Below are 21,604 nucleotides of genomic sequence, written 5' to 3'. Positions count from 1 at the left end.
AACAAGTCTTAGATTATTATGTCTTCGCGCCGGCAATAGTTGTCGCCGCAGGCGTATTTGTCACAAATGTTAATTTTGGCTCAGCAGTGAACTGTTTATATTTGGAAGGTCAAAGGTCAAGATCATTGTAAATTCAATATCTGTATGGGTTTGGAGGGATATACATATAAACTACAATTTAAGAGATTAGCGGAGGCATACAGCTGCGAGCAGGTAATTTTCGTTATGTATGAAATCTTATGAATACATAAGTATTTTCCAAATATAGTGGCAATCCCTGCAATGGCGCTGAACCTCACGGTGGCACTAAATGAAATATCAAGGGATCACTGAAGTTATTAGAATTGGGATAAAATTGTCTTGAAATGATAAATGTTTGTACCAAATTTCTCACCAATCCAGCCAGCAGTTCTGGAGATATTTCAGTGACAGAGTTGGTTTAACTAACTTGATCCTGGCAAGCACAGCTAAAAGAAAATATATGTCACGCCCGATTTTGATGTCGGTATTTAGCTCATATACAATCGCTACATCTTGACCACCTTTTTTTTTTCAGATGCGTTTGGCAGTGAGAGGAGCCGAACTGGGCCTCCTGCTGACTGGCTGTCTTTGCCCTGCTGGCATTTTGACACTGAGTCACCGAGACATCACACAGCCACGCTGACAGCCAGCCAATCAGTCTTAATATCTCGTGACACCGCAGTGTTTCTTTGCTCGTCTTCCTCTTCGGCAGAGAGAGTGAAAGAGAGGCACTCGAGAGTGGAATATTAATTTGACAATTGAAATCTGAATCTTTTAGTGTTTTGTCCTTGTTATTCAGTTTCATGCTGAATCCAGTGGCGTGTAATAGATGCTTTCATATGCAACTTGGTTGCGTTCCAAAAGAAAATGAATAAGGGAGAAAGATCTTGGTTCTAAAAATAAATCGTTGGGAGTAAATGCTGCAGATGTGGTGCTACTGTATTTCTCCACATCCTGTTCATTCTGCACGTTAAGTATCAATTGCCTAGTAATATAGTACAGGTAGAGACGCTGGTATATGAAGTTAAAAAGAAAGAAATGAGTTCAAAGTGTTCTTTGGATCTGTGAAATCAAATTTAGAATCGCAGATGTTGTTCTTAAACATTTCAGGGAAAAGGTGGTATGTTTGTATACGACGATGAGTTCCTGTGTGTCATACATGTGGTCACCATGTGCGAAAGACATTCAGCAGCTGTGGCAGTCAGTTTGGCAGTGTGTGAGTGTGTGTGTGAGTGTGAGTGTGTGTGTGTGTATGTGTGTGTGTGTGTGTGTGTGTGTGTGTGGATTTTAAACCATCTTAATAACAGGAAACCTCTTCTCTTTTTTTTTGGACTGGGAAGTGCAGAGTTGTTGAGAAGTGAAATGTCACCAATGACGGATGATTTCCTCCTCGAAGCAGAGTTCACATTTCTTGGGATTGTCTTCTGAAATCAGAGTTTTATGTAAAGTTAAGCGGTAAACTGAAACAATTAAATTATTGTAAATAAATGGCCAACAAGTTTAAGTCATTTAAGAAGCAAAAAAAGTTGTCAGGTTTTTAGCTTTATGTGGTTTTTCTTTTTCCATTTTGCATCTTTTAAGACTATTTTGGGAGATTTTGATTGATGTCTTAGAGTGTGTTCACTTCTGTCACCTAAAGATGTCGCTGCGTATCTCTTATATTTCAAAATGAAATATAGTATAAACTTGGAAACTTTGCAGTTAGTCAAAAATTGGAAGTATAATGAAATGATCATTTTCTGGCTCATATATCAGATTTACTGTCATTATGTTGGCCAGTAAAACAGACTCCGGCACAGCATAGAGTTCGAGGAGAAGCGTTTCACAGCTGGGCAGGCAGACGTGATCTGTTAAGAATAAGTTCATTGTTCAGCTGTGGAATACACTGCATTGATTATTCCTTTTCAGCGCTTTAATGACCATATTTAGAGAGATTTTTACCAAAAGAATTCCCAAGAGATTTCCTCGAGTTGTAATTGTTTCATTTCATTTATAGGCCTTTCTGCACAGAAGAGCTTTAAACAGGCTACATGAGGAGAAACACTTATTAATGATCTAAGCTGGACGGAGATCTCAAATGCAGTCGGCCAAATGTGGCTAATTTCTGTTGACATTTAAAAGGATGTGTGTAAAAATCATGTTTTTTTTGTGTAAACTGCAGGAAGCTTGTGGTTGTCACCCTGATATACTTGTACACTGATGCATATACAGTCCAGTATGTATCAGTACAAAGGAGGTGGAGAGTAAAAAGTCAGCATAACCCATTAGAGCCACAATAGCCAAATTAATGGGAAATAAACCAGAATGATCCTTTATCAATGGTTCCAGTGTCCCAGTAAGCCGTGACAGTGTGACAATGAGCTCAGCTTCATTGAATTCACCCATTATTGATTTTCTTTTTTACACATTAAACACTTTCTACCATGACGTGTTCAATTATAACAGAATTCCTATTACAGACACACACAAAACATGCACGCACACATTTACTGGCTCGACTTTGTGAGGAACCGTTCCAAACAAAAAAAAAAATGCTGAAACACCTTGTGATGATCATAACTGATGAATAATATCCCGTTCATGAGGTGCAGCTAAAATATTTTTTTTAAACAAACACGTACAGTAAATTTCCTTTGAAAGATTTGCACTAAGCAGGCGTTTTACAGGGTGATCTGAGAGCCAAAACCTCAGAGCAGCGAGTCTCCGGCTTGATTACCTTTTGCTGGATGTCATTCCTCCCACATTTCCTGTTTTTCTTGGGCTGCACAAACAAACTGCATCCCATATGTTGTTTTTTTTTTTGATGAAATTCTTCTATTTTAGAGTTGCAGTCTCTTGCTTCCTCTCCTCCTACGTACAGTACACACAAACAGCATCCAGTGGATTCAGAAACCTTTGACTAGAATAAGACATGTCAGGAAAAACATCTTCTAAAAAAAAAAAAACAACCACATTTTCACTTTGGTTATTGGGTGTCGACAAAAATGTCAAAATTTATAACCCAGTAAAGTGTGCAAAACATAAGTTAACAGGCAGACAGTGCAGCTCTAAGCAACAGACCCCCAGAGAGATAGGAAGGATCCGCTCCATTAGCAACACCCTCCATCTGACAGGAAGCAACGGGGATTGTGGGAAATGTTGTCATGACGTTCTACCTCTCGGGTCATCTAATTTTATAATAGTGCGTTACTAATGTAATTACTTAATGTAATTGATTTGTTTGTCTCCATTTTGGTCTCATTTTTTTTTTTTTTTTTGTTGCGTGTCGTCGCCAGGTCGGCGGCTCGAAGATGGGAGTCATCCGCTACATGGGGGAGACGGACTTCGCCAAGGGGGAATGGTGCGGGGTGGAGCTGGACGAGCCCCTGGGGAAGAATGACGGTGCAGTCGCTGGTACAAGGTACACACACACACAGACGCACACACACACACACACACACACAAAATGTATGCGTCGAGCTCATCAAATTCCTCTGCTTTTGCCCCTAAAAGGAAATTGAGGGGAAAGCTGTGGCTTCCGGTCGTAAAGGGACTCTGATGGACCTTTTTATCCCTCACGTTAATCACATTTATCATCACTTTTGATTTGTATTCAGATTCTGCAGATTTCTCATCTCCCTCCATTAAAGAGAAACTGTTCATAAAGAGTAAAATATGGTTGCGGACATGTTGGAGTGCTGCTTGAATTTTAGCGCCAAAGGACCAAAATATTTTGGGGGAAAAAAAGTTTCTGTTTCTTAAAGTAGCACAAGTCCAGTTTATATTAAAGATTTGTTTGAATAAGTCAAAATACTTTTAGGATTCAGGGTTTATTTGTTGGGGGGATCCAAAGGGGTTTATTCACATGTTCACAATAACAAATATTCTGTATGTAGATAAGGTAGAGAAAGAAAAGGAGTAAACAACACAATGTTCTATTAAAATCACCAAACTGCACTTAAAGGAAGAAAACATCTGAAACAAGATGAAAGAAAAACACAACACAGCCATTGATTAAATAAAATATCCCCCAGATATTACAGTGAGATAATCCTCGAGCCCTAAGTAGTCACAGCAGGATTAAGAGTTATCATCATCATCATCATCATCGTTTTCCACCAAAATGCTTTCAGTCTGTGATTGAGAAATGTTAAAGGAAGTTCCCTCATAAACGTACTTCATCTCCTCCTGCAGATACTTCCAGTGTCTTCCCAAGTTCGGCCTGTTCGCTCCGGTCCACAAGGTGATCCGCATCGGCTTCCCCTCCACCAGCCCGGCCAAGGCCAAGAAGAGCAAGCGGATGGCCATGGGCGTCTCGTCTCTGGCCCACAGCCCCAGCAGCTCCTCCATCAGTTCGGTCAGCTCGGTGGCCTCCTCTGTAGGTGGGCGACCGAGCCGAACTGGGCTGGTAAGACGACTCGCAGCGACAACAGTCCGGGAGCAGAAGTGTTCTGCCTCGACAGGAATTGTTTGACATTTTGGGAAATACGCTTGTTTGCTGTCTTGCAGAGAGTCAGCTGAGAAGATCAAGGAGTTTTATTCGAAGTCAGAGCCGCGGTCCTGTTGTCACACATCGTTTTTTTTTTGTTTTTTTTTTAAAGTTTTAACAAATACGATTTAGGATTTAGGTAGCTTCATATTTAGCATACAGACATGAGGGTGGAGTTGATCCTCTCTTCTAACGCTCTGCAAGAAAGTAAATACGAATATTTCACAAAATGACTCCTATAAAGTAAGTGAGTAAATAAACATAATAACCGGACTTAATTATACATTTTAAATGCCAAATAAAAAAAACAAGAGTTTCATGGAAAGGAAAAGCAAGAAAAAAAAGTATTTTTTTTTTAAGCAGGCTTTTTCTTTATCATTATTGTTTCCATTTCAAAAAATCTGTTTGATAAAAGTTAAAAGTTCACAATTCAGATTTTGAATTTGTATGTATGAATTATTTAATTAACAAAGAGTCGATGACTCCGTATCGTTGCTCTGAAGTCCTTCCTGATCTGCTGAGCAGTTAACAACCGCAACAAATCTGCTGACCTGCAAGCTGAAAAGAAAGAAAAAAAACCCTAAAATCTCAAACAGCTTGTTTCACCATGACGTGTCTTTAAGACTAATATCCTCTGCGACGGTTGGCAGGAAAAACTACGACGAACGGGACGCCGGCGGGGTCTCGCATCGATTTTGGCCTCCGGGTCGCGAGCCAGGTCCCGGACGGAGAAACACTCCCCCTTCACTTTGCTTAATTGTTGGCAGCGGTGTGAGGCGGCACTGAAAAGCAGCCTTTGTGAATTACTACGCACAAAGTGTTCTGACGTAGCGTCGTTCCTAAAGACGTTCGGTGTCCCACGGTTCATCTCGTTAAGTGGTCAGGAAGTAGGAACTGTCTCTGATCTGCATGAAGAATTTGTAGGAAGATCAACTTGAAGACACGATAAGTTTAATACAGCGTTAAAAAAAAGTATTCACGGCTGCAAGACTTTAACTAATGTCACGTCCTGGCTGGATTATATAATATATATATGTATAATAGATACACAAAAGCAGAAATCCATGACCTTTGAACCTCTTATTTTTAACCTTATTTTAAAGCCTGTTTTAAAAATAATTCTCTTTTTCTATCTACTTTTCTTATTACACGTATAAAATCCGCCAAAAACAATCGCGAATTCAAAATCTTCAGGCTTTTTAAAAATATAAAATGCCGTCTTCCTCCCAGCTCTTCCCTTTTTTTCCCCTGAACAAAGCTCCATTCTCTGAGCTCTTCTGTTTTTAAATGAAAGCTGGTTTGACTCCTTTCAAAGAGCATACTCTAGTGGCCGAAGTGAAAACTGCCACTCTCTCGGCCCAATTTAATGTTTGTTGCTTTTGATGTGGATGTTGCGGATATTTCACAAGCAATCCACATATTTCCTGAGAGGATGAAAGAAGATGTCAAATTTTAGACCAAAGGCTTTTTTAAAGGCTGAGAAATATGTGCTGTTTGAAAGCAGTGTTTCAGGCTCAGAGAAGCTTGTGGTGTTTCTGAGGGAGGAGGGGGGGGGGGGGGGGTTTGTTTGTTTTTTTGTATATCGTGACAGTCGGATAACTTTCATAATCTCAACGCGAGTTTTGGTAATGGATTCATCATGTGATCGCATGACTTCAGCGTGTTGTCATATCAAATTCATGAAATAGTTTTTTTGTGATCATCTGAAACTTTTTTTTTTTTTATAAGAAAGCAAAGTTTCGTCATCAGAGGAAAACAGTTTTTACCTCGATTGTGATGTAATCACGATCTTAGGGAAAATAAACTTTGATGTGAAATCAATAGATTTATTGATTTACGCTACATCTGACGAGATGAATTCAGTCTAATCCCGTCTGTCTCGTCCTTCCAACCACGTTTTTCCTCATTTTCTTTCAAATTTATTTTGGTTTTCTCCTTCAAGCTGACGGAGACGTCGTCGCGCTACGCCCGGAAGATCTCGGGCACCACCGCCCTCCAGGAAGCCCTGAAGGAGAAGCAGCAGCACATCGAGCAGCTGCTGGCCGAGAGGGACCTGGAGAGGGCCGAGGTGGCCAAGGCCAACAGCCACATCTGCGAGGTGGAGAAAGAGCTGAGCGTGCTCAAAGCGCAGCACGTGCAGGTATGAAAAAAAAAAACACAAGCGACGGGAAGCGAACCCGTCCGAGGAGGAGCGGTGTTGTCAGCATACGCGTCAAAAAAATGCCTTCTTCTTTCCGCCCAACAGTATTTAACGGAGAACGAGAGCACCCTCCAGCAAGTCAAAGCCATGTTGGCCAACACACAGAAAGATAAACTGGAACTGGCCAATCAGCTGGAGGAAGAGAAAAGGTGATGTCACTCAAATTTTTATTATTGTTTGTTAACATATATGTGTATTAATAGAATGAATTTGTAAATCATCTTTTCACTGTTTTCTTTCTGGTTTTTTTTCATCTTTTATGAACTAAGTTAGTCTTGCAAGGATTCAGTATAACTGTTTATTTCATTGAAGTGTTTTCCGGACTGTATCTTAAAGGAATAGTTTTAACAGTTTAGGAAATAAAATCCAAGATATTTGCTTGTTTTTTTTTTTTTTTTTTTTTTTAAGGGAGGCAAGAGGATCGATGCGCAGGACGTGGTTAGCTTAGCTTAGCATAAAGACTGGAAGCAGGGGGAAACAGCTAGCCTGTCTGCCAAACTCTGCACATCAATAGAAATGCAAAAAAAAAATAAAAAATAGCCGAGTGAGTGTTTCGTGTGCAGCATCCTGAATTCTTGTCGTCACCCTGAGGTTGCCAGGTTTTGGTACGCAGACGCGACCCCTGAGCCTGTCGCCAGATTTTCCGCACAGATGCACCGGGAAGGATGAATAAACACAGAACTCCCCCCGAAATGTAGAGGTTGTGGTCTTTACTGTCAAATTAAAGGAACATTTCCTCATTTTGGAAGCACGGACATGAAATTAAAATCTGTGTCCTTATCCGGCTCTGCAGAGGAGAACAAAACTTCCCAGAATTTTTAACTATTAAAGATATAAAGATATCGATTTGTCAACACAACTAAACTCAGACTAGACTGCAGCACGCCCGATAACTCGGAGCGACTCAAACAGCTCACGGTCCTCTGTGGACATCTGACATCATGTGTTTACAGGAAAGTGGAGGACCTGCAGTTCAGAGTGGAAGAGGAGTCCATCACCAAAGGAGACCTGGAGGTATTCATTTACAATTATTAATCCCTGGATCGATAATGCAGCGAATGTAATAACCTTTAATACCACAGCCACCTGGTTCAGTAGGCAGTTTTTCGTGCTGTGTAACCGTGACGACGCCGTCAACATCAATGCACATCCCGGAGACCAACGCAATAAGAAAGATGAGGGTGATAAATGGTGCAAAAAAATGCAAAGTTAAAAGTGAGAAAACGCGAATTTTAAACATTTTCCGTGGATTAAATGTGCATAAAAATATAATATTCTCTGAGCAGCTTCCCCGCTCTCGCTACGCCGTCTGCTACAGATGTTTCACGAGCAGAGAGCACTTTAACGCAGGTGTTAATTGTACTTTTAGTCTGACGTCCACTAGGTAAAGATCTGTCCTCGCTCCCGTTTCTTTTTCGAGAAAGAAGGCGAATCCAATTTGTTGGCTTTTTAAATGTGCTCTTAGCCTCGCGCAGGCAGCGCGCCGACGCCACTACTCTAAAACATTAAAGCCCAAGAAACTTCCTTGAGACAAAAGTAAACTTTACTGTGTCAATTTATCAAAAAGCCGCTGCGACCTTGTGTTGCTGCAGTTGTGATGTGGCATTTAAACGGCGGCCATGTTTGCACAAGAAAATGGAAAATAGGCCGTCGCTGTTAACAAAATAAAACTCAAAGTGTATTTTTAAGGTTATCTACTGTAATATGAAACTCTCAGATCACTTAAAGGATTAAGTCCGTCATTAAAAAAAAAATAAAAATAAATGTTATGTCAAGAAATCTCATGAAAAATGGGCCAGTACATTTCTCAAAACCTTCTCCCTCCTTAATCCGTAATTCCAAGACACATTAATTTCTCATTAAGACGTAAATCTTCAAAAACCCTTCACATACATCATTTTAAAGGCTCAGTAGTTTTCTATAACAGCAGGTCATTGTAGTTTTCAATAAATGTGACTCAAACAGGATCAAAAGGTGGATTAGTTGGGATTATTTTCGGCTGCAGATTAAGACATTATTACTTGGTGCTGTATAGTAAAGCAGTCCAAATTAATTTAAGGTCTCAAACTCATGATAAAGAATTTTACCAGTGCAACTGTGCGCCTCACTGATGTGCTTTTATGAAGAAGGAATAAGATTTGTTAGCGTTTATATTTGTTTAAAGTAAGAAAAATAACTCATCATTATTCATAACTAAGAAACGTGTGAGAAACTGTAAGAAAGTTTGATTTATCTGCTAATGTTTTTAATTTGAATACATTTCATGCAATGTTGAATTTTAAAGATAAACAATAATTATAATACATTTCAATCATTGTTAAATTTTAAAGATACAAAAATAAATAGAATAAATTTCATGCAATGTTACATTTTTATAAATAAATAAAAATGCATGGACATTTTCAGCTCGTCACTTCCCCACCTAACTTTTCCGAGTACTTGTATGTGTATGTGTGCACATAATACTTCCTGTATTAATCAGTACCGACTCTCGGCCGTCCGCAGGGACAGATTTTACAGTCACCGGTAAAAAAAAAACCAAAAAACCATCTTTAACTGCAAACTGCACTTTTCTATCCGAGTGCAACCTAACCTCGTATGTTCTCCTCAAACCTCCCATCACGTCTCAGGTTTTCATCTCAGCTCTGTGCTGCTGTCGACACTTTCTGCCCTTTGATCATCTGTTGTTAGTTGTTTTGATCCCCATCATTCCCCGTTGATCTTTACGGGTCTCTTCCCTTTCTTTCGGTCTCTTTTCTTCTTCTCCTCCTTCTTCTTCTTCTTCTTCTTTTGTCTCTCTCTTTTGTCTCTTTCCGTAGACTCAGACGAAAATGGAACATGCCCATATTCGTCAGCTTGAGCGGAGCCTGCTCCTCGAAAAGTCGAGAGCAGTGGAGCTCCAGAGACAGTTAGAGAAGCGGAGGGTAAAGCAGCACGAGCCCTTTGCCTGTGGCCACCGTCCCGTTGTGGTTCTGCACCTGTTTGCTTCTCTGTTGATGATAGAGAGAACTCACAAGCTGCACAGGTTGAAATCATATTCCACCTCAAATCCAGAAATCACCCCCCAAAAAAACATGCAAATAACAATTACACATATCGGCACACCGATCATTCCGGGGTCTAATCTGAGCGTGTCGTTTCTAATCTGGGCCTCATTTTTCCGAGCTGTGACCCTTTTCACGACAATAATGTCAACTTAATATGAATTTCACAGACGGAAAGCGACGACGTTTGAAGCATTTCCTGCGTCAGAGAAGTTCTCTGAGCGCATCGCATGACGGTATCGGTATTCGGAAAGCTTCACGTTTCGGTCTGTAGGTTCTATTAAGACTCGCATGGCGTGGCATTTTTGGAGGATTAAACTGTTGTTGAGAAAATCCAACAGTTTCAAAGATCAGGCTGGTGTTGTCCTGTCAACAAATCCAATGAAAACACCAAAACCCACAATGCATTAGTCTTTTTCTGAATACTTTTTTTTTTTTCAACTGAATCATCCTGAATTTTAATAAACAGCTCCCATACAGTGTTTCATTTTTAAAAATGCGAAATAATTTACTTAAAACGGCTGTCGTTTTTTTAGCTACTTAAAATGTAAATATTCCCTCTGTTGGGGACTATTTTCAGCTGCGGATTAATAAACATTCAGTGCAAGTATCTATGGAAACTGAACAGTTTTTTCACTGCATATGGACCATAGACGGTATATATAATTGGACGTAGCTTCTGGGTCTGAAAAATGAGACCGAAGTGCCTGAAGGTGCAATACCAGCGAGTGCCACTAGAGGTCGGCTCCATAGACTCCCATTCAACTTCTCATTAAATTCAAAGTCAATAATTTTTTTTCACGACTCATTGCAGTATTGTTAGCTTAGAGTCACTCCTTTTTATTCGTTTCCTGTCAGTCCATCTGAAAATAATCCCTCATTATTTAGAAGATAAACATCAAAAAGTGGTCTTTTTTTGGGTGGCGGGTCTGTTTGATTGACAGGCCCAGAGTTTAGTCAGGTTTCTGCCATCGGTGGGGAAGGACGTAGTATCGTCGGGTTTCCAATCAGATCGAGTCAGATCTACTGCTGGCTCCTCCCCCAGCTCGCCCAAATATGGTCACTTCCTGCTCCAAACGAGATGGCGCCGGCTAAAGTCCGAACTCAAATGGGTGACATCACTGCTGGTTGCCACCTGATATGGACTTAATAAAATGCAGTCTATCTAAATGAGGCAACATGACAACTCTACTTATGGTTGCGGTTTTGGTCTTTTCATGGAATTTGTTGACAAAAAAATGAAGCTATAGAAATCATCAGCCTCACGCCTTTAAATTGACCTTTTAAACTCATCGGTTTGTGAAGTATGTGGGTGGCTCTCGCACTATTCTTCAAGAAAAAACCCAAGGATTGAATCCCCAACACGCCATTTATACTGTAGCTGAATATTTGTTTTCTTTTCTTTTTTTTCTTTTTTTTTACCTTGAAAGCACATAAAGACACCCAGAGTGACTTTATGTGCTCCTTCCTCTCCTTTCACTCCTTCAACCTGTGATGGGAAACACAAAGTCAGTCGAGGCTCTCAGCTGCTTCAGCTTCTCAAGTACCTTCAGTTGCAGCAAGTTGGCGTTTAGTTTTCATTTAATTTACCTTTTTTTTTAATTTTTTTTTCTCCCTGCTGCACCGGACAGGTGACACCGTTAGAAATAACACCTCTTCACTTCCACAGAGCGAAGAGGCTGATTCTCCCCCTGAGCCTCCACGCTGATTTCCGAGCAGTTACGCAATTGGTAACACGTGAGAAGTCGTTAAATCGTTAATGGGATTCGTCGCTGATTCTTAGATAAATGTTTCACGACAAATCACAGCCGACATGCCAGTTTATTTATTTGCTTTTCTTCAGTGAGCGCAGCGAAGGACGTCCTTTACACCACGTTTGACACGCGCCGCTGCACTTCAGAGAGAAACGCCTCTTCAATAATAGACCGTTGATATCGCAAATCAAACCCGTCCAAGCTTGTGCTTTCAGTTTTTCAGGCATCAAAGATAACAAGGCACTTTTGAAAAAGGTCTGGATTCCATATGTCTGCTTCTGCCAACAGGGAAGATGCACTCATGACGCAGTATCCTTGAGGTTGGGTAAGAGAACCAAGGTGAAAAAAAAAAAAAAAAAAAAAAAAAAAAACATAAAACGATTGTATCTTGTTTTTGGCTTTGATCCGCTGCTGATCTATCTCAATTCTTGACTTCAAAAATCGACTTCAGATGCTGTTAAGGACATTAACCTTGCATAGACTCTCTTGTTTTTTTTTTTTTTACTCTTCTACTTCTGTGTGTCGTGCCGTCATCCGAACGATATGAATCATCTCGTAACTGTCAGGTCTCGTAGATTGTTTTTCCCCCAGATGGTTGAAATTAACATCTGTGCAGCAGGTCCGCCCTCTTAATCTCCCTTTTTATTTTGATTGGATACAAGTGTGTGTGTGTGTGTGTGTGTGTGTGTGTGTGTGTGTGTGTGTGTGTGTGTGTGTGCGGAGGAGGATGTTTGCAGTTGTGTGTGTGTGTGTTCGGTTGTCACCGTGCTGAGGTCTGTTTGCCGGCTTCGTTATATCTGCTTGGCTGCTTCTAGATGATCAGAGAATGGCTGTGCTCTCTCATCTTCCACTTCTTTGCACACGTAGTGAGCTGCGCAAATATTTGGACGGTGACACGTCGATTGTTTGGCTCCTTAGTTTACTGAGTGTTGGGTGGAAAATTATACTTTGATATTAAAGTGTAGGCCTTTCAACTTTATTACGACGGGCAGCATAGGTCAAATAATGAGTCTAATGGTTTTGTTTGATCCTTTTGTTAAATGCGATCCAATACTTCGATGGTACTCTTTTTAAAATAATGAACAACTTATGACCTGTTAGAGAAGGAGATACGTATCAAGATTGAAATAAGTAAACCAGAAGGCTTAAATCTAATATTTGTATATTATTAATAGATTAAATGACTATATTACTGCTTGCTCATAGTGATAAACCAACATCGATTTATCAGCTGACTGTGTAGTTCACCTCTGCTCAGCGTTTTAGTGCCTTTTAGCTCATTGTTTTGGGTTTCTGGCCTGAAAAAAACTCTCCTAATGTTCCTTTTTCTTTTTTCTTTCCCAAAAATGCAGCGCTCTGATTAATCTGCTGCACTCCAGCCGCCCAGCACCAAACAGCAGACGGGCAAAGTTAGCAGCTTAAAGAGCCAAATATTTCCTTCAGGAGTTGGGTGAAGACCAAAAAGTGTTAAAGAAAGTTGGTGAAAATTGAGTTTACATTCATTAACTGCACTGTTTGCTAATCTTTAAGCCATAATATCTTGAGGTGATAAAACTGAAGATCTTTACACTCGTTCCGCTGGCCCTAAGTGGTCAATAAGTAGCACGAACTATCTTCAAAGATTCAAGTTTGTTTTCTCCATGCCCCATTGTTCTTACTTTAATATTCACAATTTTATATATATTAAAGGCAATCTTCAGTTCTTTTGGATGTTACCTCAGTTAACATTACCTCAGTTGAAAGAGTGTAAATCTTCATTATAAAGCTGTAAGCTTCAATTATTCTGTAGGACAGCCAGTTCTTTCCCGATATCCCACCAGAAACAGTCCCGTTTTTATCTGGTTTATATTCTACCTTCATGTTTTTACTGACACAAACCTAGTTTAGCCGTAAGCCTCTGTGTTATGGCCAAGTGTAGGTCTACAAAGTTACTCAGTCTTACACTAAAATAAGAAACCAGAACTTAAAACTTTGTGATAAGGTTTTAAAAAGTTGAAAGAATTAAAGGAGTAGTTCTCCATTTTGGAAAGAAAAATGCTCAAAATCATTATTTCTGAGAATGACATGAGAAGAGCATCAAGTATGGCACTAGAGCTGGGAAGTGATTAGCTTAGCTTAGCATAAAGATTGAAATTAAGCTTGTAAAGCGAGCCTGGCTCTGACTGAACTTTGTTTTTTTCCTCCTTAGGCGCAACAAAAACCAGCAGCTATGCTGTCATAGATTACATTAAGATATTAAGATCACTCATTGGCATGTAGCAGCGTGTTTATGCATCCTTCACCAACTCCTCAGTCGAGTCTTCGTTGCTAATTGTTCACCAGCTAGTTGCTCATTCAGTCTGTTTGCCATCTGGTGCTGGGTTGTCAGACATTAAGAGTAAATCAAACAATAAAAGTGCAGCGCAGAGAACCAAAACAATTAGTTTGAAGATGCTGTGAAGCTTTGCAGGTCCTAAATTGAGCAAATAATATGTTTTGTAATTATTACGGACATAACTGATTGTATGATCTTTATATGTAGGAAGTAAATCAGGGAACCAAACTGAATCCATCTGTTTCCGTCCACTCACTTTTTGTAATCTACCTGTACTGTATCTTCACCGGAATGCACTTGGCCGTCTCCAGTCTTTGCAAGGACCCTTCGGGGTGGTTTCTCTTTGATTTCCTTTTTTCCCCCCGGCGGCCTGACTTTTGGTCACCAGTTCTTTGGAATGACATTCTTTTGTTGGGTCCCTCCACCTTTTTGAAGTAATAAGGTCATTCCTTTGAAAGGCTGACATCTTCCTGCTGTGGCAAAGCTCAGAAAGAAAAAAAAACTTCCAGAGGCGAGTGACGGATGCCGCTTTTTCTCTCCCATCAGCAAACCACCGTCGAGGAGCAGAGTCGTATCGTGCAGCTGGAGAAGGAGCTCGCCCTCAGGAGAGCCGAGATCGCGGAGCTCCAGGCTCAGGCCAGAGGGGGCGACGCGAGCTCGCAGCGGGACGGCGCCGCGCAGGGCCCGGGGTCCGACGCCCAGCCGGAGACCGTCCTCCTGCACGAGCAGCTTCTGTCGGCGGGCCGCGAGCACTACAAGGAGAGCAGCGAGCTCAAAGAGAAGTACGAGGCGGCGTTGGCTGCGAGCCGGCGGGAGGTCGACTCGCTGAAGGCGCTGGTGGAAAAACAGAACCAGGACATCAGTGAGACGAAGCAGAAAGTCCAGCAGGCCACCAAGGAGAACATGGAGATGATGGACACCTGGAAGGTATTCGACTGCGTTCAAAGAGCTGCAGCGAGAGCAGAGAAAAGGGACAATTCCCAGTGGGGCTCAATGAAGAAAAGTCAGGCATTAGAAAGTAGAAAAAGTCACAGAGCATTACGTTTGTAGTGTTCTTTTAAAGTAGGACAGTTTTCATGCGTTGAGGGAGGCAGATATTCCACATTTTGCTCACAGCAGGCTGAAAATCAAAATAAATTCCTTCTCAATTAATTTTGAATTCCCCCCAAAAACAAGCAGCCTGATAATTCTTTCCTCTGCAGGCCAAATTTGACACTTTAGTGAGCGACCACCAGCGATCCCTGGAGGACCTGAAGGCGTCTTTGAGCGGCGATCGCACCACTCCGGACGGCCAAGAGCAGGACGCCCAGGAGCTGAGAGCCGCCCTGGAGACCCTGAAGACGGAGCACCAGCTGGAGGCGGAGAACCTCAAGGCCAAGCACAAGATCGAAGCCGCCATCCTCACCAAGGAGCGCGAGGACCTCGGCGCTCGTCTCCAGGAGGCCAAGGAACGGCTGGCCGAGGGCGCGCAGACGTGGAGGGCCGAGGCGGAGGCCCACAGCGGCAGGCGCGCCCTGGAGGAGGCCATCGCCGACAAGCTGCAGAAGGCGGAGCAGAGGCTGGCGGAGGCGGAGAAGCTTCGGGCGGAGCGGGACAAGAGCGCGGAGGAGCTGAGGGAGCGGCTGGAGCTGTCGGAGAAGAAGATGAGCGACTACCAGGCTCTGCAGAAGGCGCAGGCCGAGAGCCGGGAGGAGATCCAGAAACTGGAGGAGAAGCTGAGGGTGACGGCGAACCAGCTGCAGGCCATCCAGGCGGACCGCTACACGTCCCACGACGCAAACGTGAGCGTCTCGGGAGAAGCGACAAACAGAAATCCTAATACCTGCAGCGATTTGATGAAACGCTGCTGTTGCTTTAATTGAGGCTCTCTTTGTCCTCTTCCAGGTGATAGAAGATAATGACATTTCAGACGAGAAGATGAAGCTAAAACAGAATATCGAAGGTATCAGCGTCCATTTGTTTTAATACCAAATGCATTTCTACAAACCTAAATCAGCTCCTTTTTTCTTGGCGTGATTATGTATTCTGCTCCTTGTTATCAATTCTCAGTGATGAAAACTGATACTATTCGTTTATTAACACCCCTTTTACACTTTAGCGCTACTTAGTTTATTAGTGTCTCCTCTTAATTTACTTTTATGCTTGTGAGAACCGGAAAGAAAAAAAAATCCCTGCCGTGTCCTTTTTCTTTCATCTACAATGAACGTTTCTACAATTTGGGGAATGTGTTTTTCTCGCTGAGAGTTACATTAGATTATTAAACCAAATATGTGTTGTGTCTTTATGGAAAAAAAACAAGAACAGCAGCTAAAAACAAAATAACTCAGATGTGAGATTAGCACCTTACAAACTGTGTCACATCAAACACCTGCATCAGTGCTCATTGTGCTTTTTTTTAACAGTGTAATTAAGCCTGTTGGTTGTTTTCTTTTGTTTTTCCTCAGAAACGATGGAGAAGTTGTTGAAAAGGGAAAAAGAGGTCTTTGCTCTCACCTCCCAGGTGGAAGCCCTCAAATCACAGATGGGAGGTAAATGTCTTTTTTTGCACGTTGACCTTTTTCCCAGGCTATGATGTCTTTTGTTCCCACAGGATATCCCTGAATATTGAATTTCTGTTGAGTGTTTTTGGTGAATTCATTTTTTTAAATCAAAACATTTTCTTCACAGTAATAAAAAAAAAAAAACAAGACCGGGCTGGATGTTTGGCTGAAGTATTTCCCGCCATAATCCTCAATATCTAAAAGTCAGTCTGCGGCATATTTAGATGACGACCTTCATTAGCAGCATTCAATCAGCGCTGCTCTCTCCGTGCGTCCGTGTAGCGCTCGTATGTGCGGCGACTTGCAGACTCAAACTTAATTTTACGCGAGTCACGCTGAGTTCACCGCGGGGGTGTGAGGGGTGCGTGGTGGGGGCGAGGAGGAGGAGGAGGGGTGGGTTTTCTTCATCTTCGCCGATACGTTCTTTGATCATCGGCGAGAAAACCTAGCTATTTTTTTTTTCTTTTTCTTTTTCTAAAAGTTCCACTCACATCAAAAGGAGCTCCCCAAAAAAACCCTGCTTCGTGTAAATTCAGATAATCCAATTGACACACTTTGAAGAATGCGTCGTGAATTATTTAAAAAGAACAACATGGAACTCGAAGCGAAGAGAAGTTTGCATTAACTCTTAACAAGAAGGTTTTTTTCCAAGCGGAGTCGACGGGAAACGATGTAAAAACCTGGGAATGAAAATAAAAAAGCCGCTTTTCATTTCCTTTTCACTTGGCAAGAGTCTCATCAGAGAAAAAAAAAAAAATATCATTATATATTATGATTTATTGGGTGGTTTTATAAATAAGTAATGAGGCAGAGATCACAAATTTAGCAGAAAGTCATTTGAAATGGATTAGATTAGATCCTGTAATATAAATTTTACATGCATAATTCCCTTGTAATGTCCCATAGACTGAAGTTTATGTTACAGGATGTTCCCATTTATGATAAAATAATGAATTTTTACAGCTGTTACACGATTTGTGCGATTAATGCTTGATATGAGGAGTTATAATATTTGAAGGATAAATAAAAACTTGTTTAAATGTCTTTAAAATATACTTATTACAACAATATTGTATGTCGTAAACAAAATATAAAAAAAGAAAAAAGAAATCCATTAATTTTTCTCTTACGTTAGCTCTGGAGGGCAAAGTTCGCTCAGGCGAAAAGAAGGCCGAAGCGATGGCCAAGGAGAAAGTGCGCTTGGAGGCAGAGCTGGAGTCCATGACCAAGAAGTCACATGATGCCTCTGGGCAGCTGGTCAGCATCAGCCAGGAGCTGCTGAAGAAAGAGAGGTAAATGTTTAACATTCAGCTGCGAGGGAAAAATGTAATCTTTGTACATGCAGACGTGATTTTAAAAAAACAACATCTATTTAATAATGGACTGATACTTGGAAGGCTGTATTGATTTTACAAACAAACGAAGCCCTCTGTTCTTTTGCAGCCAGTGAACAAGAATGCAGGTTGTGCTTTTTATCGAGCGTTCGTCTTTCATTTGTTAGCGTTTGTTTGCTTCTAAAGTCTCAATGCGATTCTACTGTCCGGTAAAGATGTTCATGAGGATGCAGGAAGCCTTCTTTCATTTCTATTTAATAACCCTTAATTTCAAACTTTAATGTCCCCTAAAGGAAAAGCACCTCTGCATACAATAAAACCACATAATAATTAGTATTTAAAAAGTGTAATACAAAGTAATTATCTTTTTTGGATCTGCAGGAACCTGCTGGTCTCTTTGTGATGAACATTTTCTGCTGTTCAGGTGTAGTGTGATGTGATACTTCACTAAAATCATAGAAAAGTGATAGTGATATGAGGGCCCTCGCAGCTTCACGTCAGCACGCGAGGGTCGGCATATTCCTGCTTGCAATTTTTTTTAAAAATTCAATCTCGTTCCTTATTCTTCTTTAAAAAAAAAAATTGCTTTTTTTTTTTGGCGGCTTTAACATCTTTAAAAACTCTTGCCTCACTCATGCCTCACGCCTGATGCAAGTTTCATGAGGTTTGGAGCATCGTTTGACCTTAAACATCAACTTCCTGTGTCACAGCGAAACATCAAACTTAGCCGCATCGCCCTGGCTATACTCTATACTCTATACTCTATACAATATACTATATACTCTACATTCTATACTCTATACTCTATACTCTATACTCTATACTCAATACAATATACTATATACTCTACATTCGATACTTTATACTCTATACTCTATACTACATACAAAAATGAATTTTGGGTCACTTTTTGGACGACATGCTATAGTTTAACTTTTCTTTGAATATTGTGGACAACATACTTTGGAAATTTTGGATGACTTTTTGGAGTATGACCTTTTTCTGAACTGAACAACTTGCCTCAAGTTACTTCTCACTGTGAGGCAACTGCTCTAACATCACTGTGTCATACTATATCATGTCTGAAATATGAAAAAAGAAGAAGTCACTTTTGGACTTTTATTTTGTTGTTGACCTTTGGTTTAGGTATTAGTATGACTACAAACCCGAACCTGTGTGGCTTACCCTTAGAGGGACTTGCCTTAGGAGGTCTTGCCCTCTGTGAACCATGTGGCTTACCCTTAAGGGGACTCGCCCTCAGTAAACTGTGAACCGTATGTGTTACCTCGGCGGGTAAACCGTAAACCGTGAGTGTTACCTCGGCGGGTAAACCGTAAACCGTGTGTGTTACCTCGGCGGGTAAACCGTGAACCGTGAGTGTTACCTCGGCGGGTAAACCGTGAGCCGTGTGTGTTACCTCGGCGGGTAAACCGTGAGTGTTACCTCGGCGGGTAAACCGTAAACCGTGTGTGTTACCTCGGCGGGTAAACCGTGAGTGTTACCTCGGCGGGTAAACCGTGAACCATGAGTGTTACCTCGGCGGGTAAACCGTGAGCCGTGTGTGCTACCTCGGCGGGTAAACCGTGAGTGTTACCTCGGCGGGTAAACCGTAAACCGTGTGTGTTACCTCGGCGGGTAAACCGTGAACCGTGAGTGTTACCTCGGCGGGGCTCGAACCCGTGTCTTCATGAGGTCGTTTCCAGCTCGGAGTCGGCGTTGTAGACCGGTGGACCATCTTTGGCGCTGGAGGGCAAATCGCGGCAGGAGAAAGAGTTTCATGGAGTTCACTCAGAGCTTCCAGGGACTCAACCAACAGTCTGGTTAACTCAACAGGTAAAAGATTCTTCTTCACCAAGGTTGCTATTAATGGTTCAGATTCCACCTTGGCCTGTTGATGGTGATTCAACATTTAGTTTAGTTTAGTTCAAGTTGAAACGTTTGGAGAAATTGAAAAACTTTTGCATGCACTGAACATTACAGGAAGATATTTAATATATCTTAAAAAGTCATGAAAACCCCCTTGAAAACATGCATGTACTATGCAAAGAATGTCTGTGAATGAATATTCATGAATATTCATGAATATGAATCTCAGCCAGAAGGTTTAGGCTTCGATCCTCCCCTTTGTCATGACTTAGAAAAAAAAAATCATAAGGCTTTTTTGTCTTTGAAAATGCCGGCCATTTTTTTAACAACATGCCATAGCATGACTTTTGGGTCACTTTTTGGCTGCCATGCCACGGACATACACATGTCCACTGGATTTTGGGCATGTACGTAAATGTAGTCGCCGGAGCATCTGTTTAGGGGGCGCTATAGAGCCATTTGGCCACGCCCACTCGCGACTCCACTAGAATATGAAATTTTTCACCGGGAGAGATGTGTGTACCAAGTTTCATGAGTTTTTGAATATGATAAAGCCTCCAAAAATGCAGTTCTTCGCGGAGAAAAATAAGGAACGAGAATAATAATTTTACGAATAACGACAGGGCTTTTGCTCCTTCGGTGCTCGGGCCCTAATTAGCTCAATAATGTGATAGATTAAAAGGTAAGTCAATAAATTAGTATTTAAAAAGATACATGTTAGATATTGCATCGAAAAATGTTGCATTATTAAAAGAAACCTTTATATTTATAACACATTAACACCTGTGTAGTCATATACATTTGGCTTAGTTATTATGGGATGTCAGTGGATAATTTTTTTTTTTCATTTTTAAAGTAGCATTTGTTGTATTTAAAAACATTTTTTATACCTTAAAAGACTTTCAAATGAATTTGAGGGTAGCTGCATTCTTCTCCGTGGATTCGTCACTGCGTTCGTCCACTTTTCCATTTCACACGGCCATTTGACCCCATCGTCAACGTAAACACGCTGATTAGTGCAGCTTTTAAAATGACGGATGAGTGTTTGTGCTCAGATTTCTTATCAGAAGCTTTTGGAGAAATATTTGACGCTCTGCCAGCGCATACCGCCGTCTCACAATGCCGTGAAGAAAGTGGTGTTGAAAGTCTCGGAGGGGGAAACGACAAAGGCCAGCCTACTGGACACATTATATTTAGTTTCACCAACTTCCCAAACTCACACTGTCAAATAAAACTAATAACTCATAACTTCAGGTCCTTACTTAAAACCACCCGAATGGAAATAGAGAGTTTTCATAATGTCCAGACACACACACACACACACACACACACACACACACACACACACAGTACATGTTTATGCAGCGCTGTTGCAATTAGTCTAACATTACTGGCTATCTTATATTTTGTAGTTCTTACATTATTGATGCTTATGATGTTAGTAAATGCAACACAGCACTAAAGGAGTTAGGGTTACTGGATATCATTAAGCTTTCTTAATGTTAATGCTGCTGTTCCAGTCGGTAAAGTACTTTGGAAAAAAGAAGCTCGCCTTAAAAACTTTGAAGAAGTCGATCAAATAAATCAATTTAAGGCGGTTAGTCCCGACTCATATGGCAGAATAAATTATTATTTTTAGGAAGCAAGTGATAAAACAGTCTGACACAACACTGCAGATCTTTTAGAAAATGACACAAAGAAAGTCTGTGTCGTTATGAGTCAGTGGTATGAGCGTGCAAGATTGTGGTAAACAGAGTTTGGCAAGAGGTGCAGTATGTCAGAGGTGTAACAGGAAACTGAAGGAGGGAAACATGATCAGTGACGTGTGGATGACATGGCTTAAATAAGGACAGATTAAATAACCTTTTCGTGTTCCTTAAGCCTTCATTAACAGAGTTTTGGCTACTTGGAGACATTAGAAACAAGCTGTGAACACAATACTGATATTTAGCTTTATATACTTTACATGCCAAACAATTCCACATAGGAATTTGATCAAGCCGAAAAAAATGCTCCAACAATTTAGTGGTGACGGAAAAACCAGCACTAGTCTGGCTGCATTA

The 21,604-nt window shown here is 41.1% G+C and overlaps 1 protein-coding gene across 3 annotated transcripts in view; it reads left to right on the top strand.

The window, feature by feature from the left end:
• The window catches only part of clip2 (CAP-GLY domain containing linker protein 2), a 38,021-nt gene that overhangs the window by 11,439 nt on the left and 4,978 nt on the right, over nucleotides 1–21,604 (top strand). The window contains exons 4-14 of one of the 3 annotated variants that reach the window (XM_069145928.1): nucleotides 3,297–3,421; nucleotides 4,195–4,408; nucleotides 6,432–6,629; nucleotides 6,735–6,838; nucleotides 7,643–7,703; nucleotides 9,509–9,613; nucleotides 14,348–14,728; nucleotides 15,004–15,582; nucleotides 15,686–15,743; nucleotides 16,246–16,329; nucleotides 17,477–17,633. In XM_069145928.1, coding sequence (XP_069002029.1) covers nucleotides 3,297–3,421; nucleotides 4,195–4,408; nucleotides 6,432–6,629; nucleotides 6,735–6,838; nucleotides 7,643–7,703; nucleotides 9,509–9,613; nucleotides 14,348–14,728; nucleotides 15,004–15,582; nucleotides 15,686–15,743; nucleotides 16,246–16,329; nucleotides 17,477–17,633 — 2,066 coding nt within the window. Of the gene's footprint in view, nucleotides 1–3,296; nucleotides 3,422–4,194; nucleotides 4,409–6,431; nucleotides 6,630–6,734; nucleotides 6,839–7,642; nucleotides 7,704–9,508; nucleotides 9,614–11,775; nucleotides 11,827–14,347; nucleotides 14,729–15,003; nucleotides 15,583–15,685; nucleotides 15,744–16,245; nucleotides 16,330–17,476; nucleotides 17,634–21,604 lie in introns of all 3 variants that reach the window. The other 2 variants (XM_069145929.1, XM_069145930.1) reach the window with 2 other exon arrangements.

This window comes from Embiotoca jacksoni, unplaced genomic scaffold (assembly GCF_022577435.1).
Source record: "Embiotoca jacksoni isolate LCO1_2020_lvr unplaced genomic scaffold, fEmbJac1.0.p SCAF_13, whole genome shotgun sequence".
NCBI classification, from domain to species: Eukaryota; Metazoa; Chordata; class Actinopteri; family Embiotocidae; genus Embiotoca; species Embiotoca jacksoni.
The sequence above is the reverse complement of the archived record's forward strand: the minus strand, read 5'-3'. Positions and strand labels throughout refer to the sequence as shown.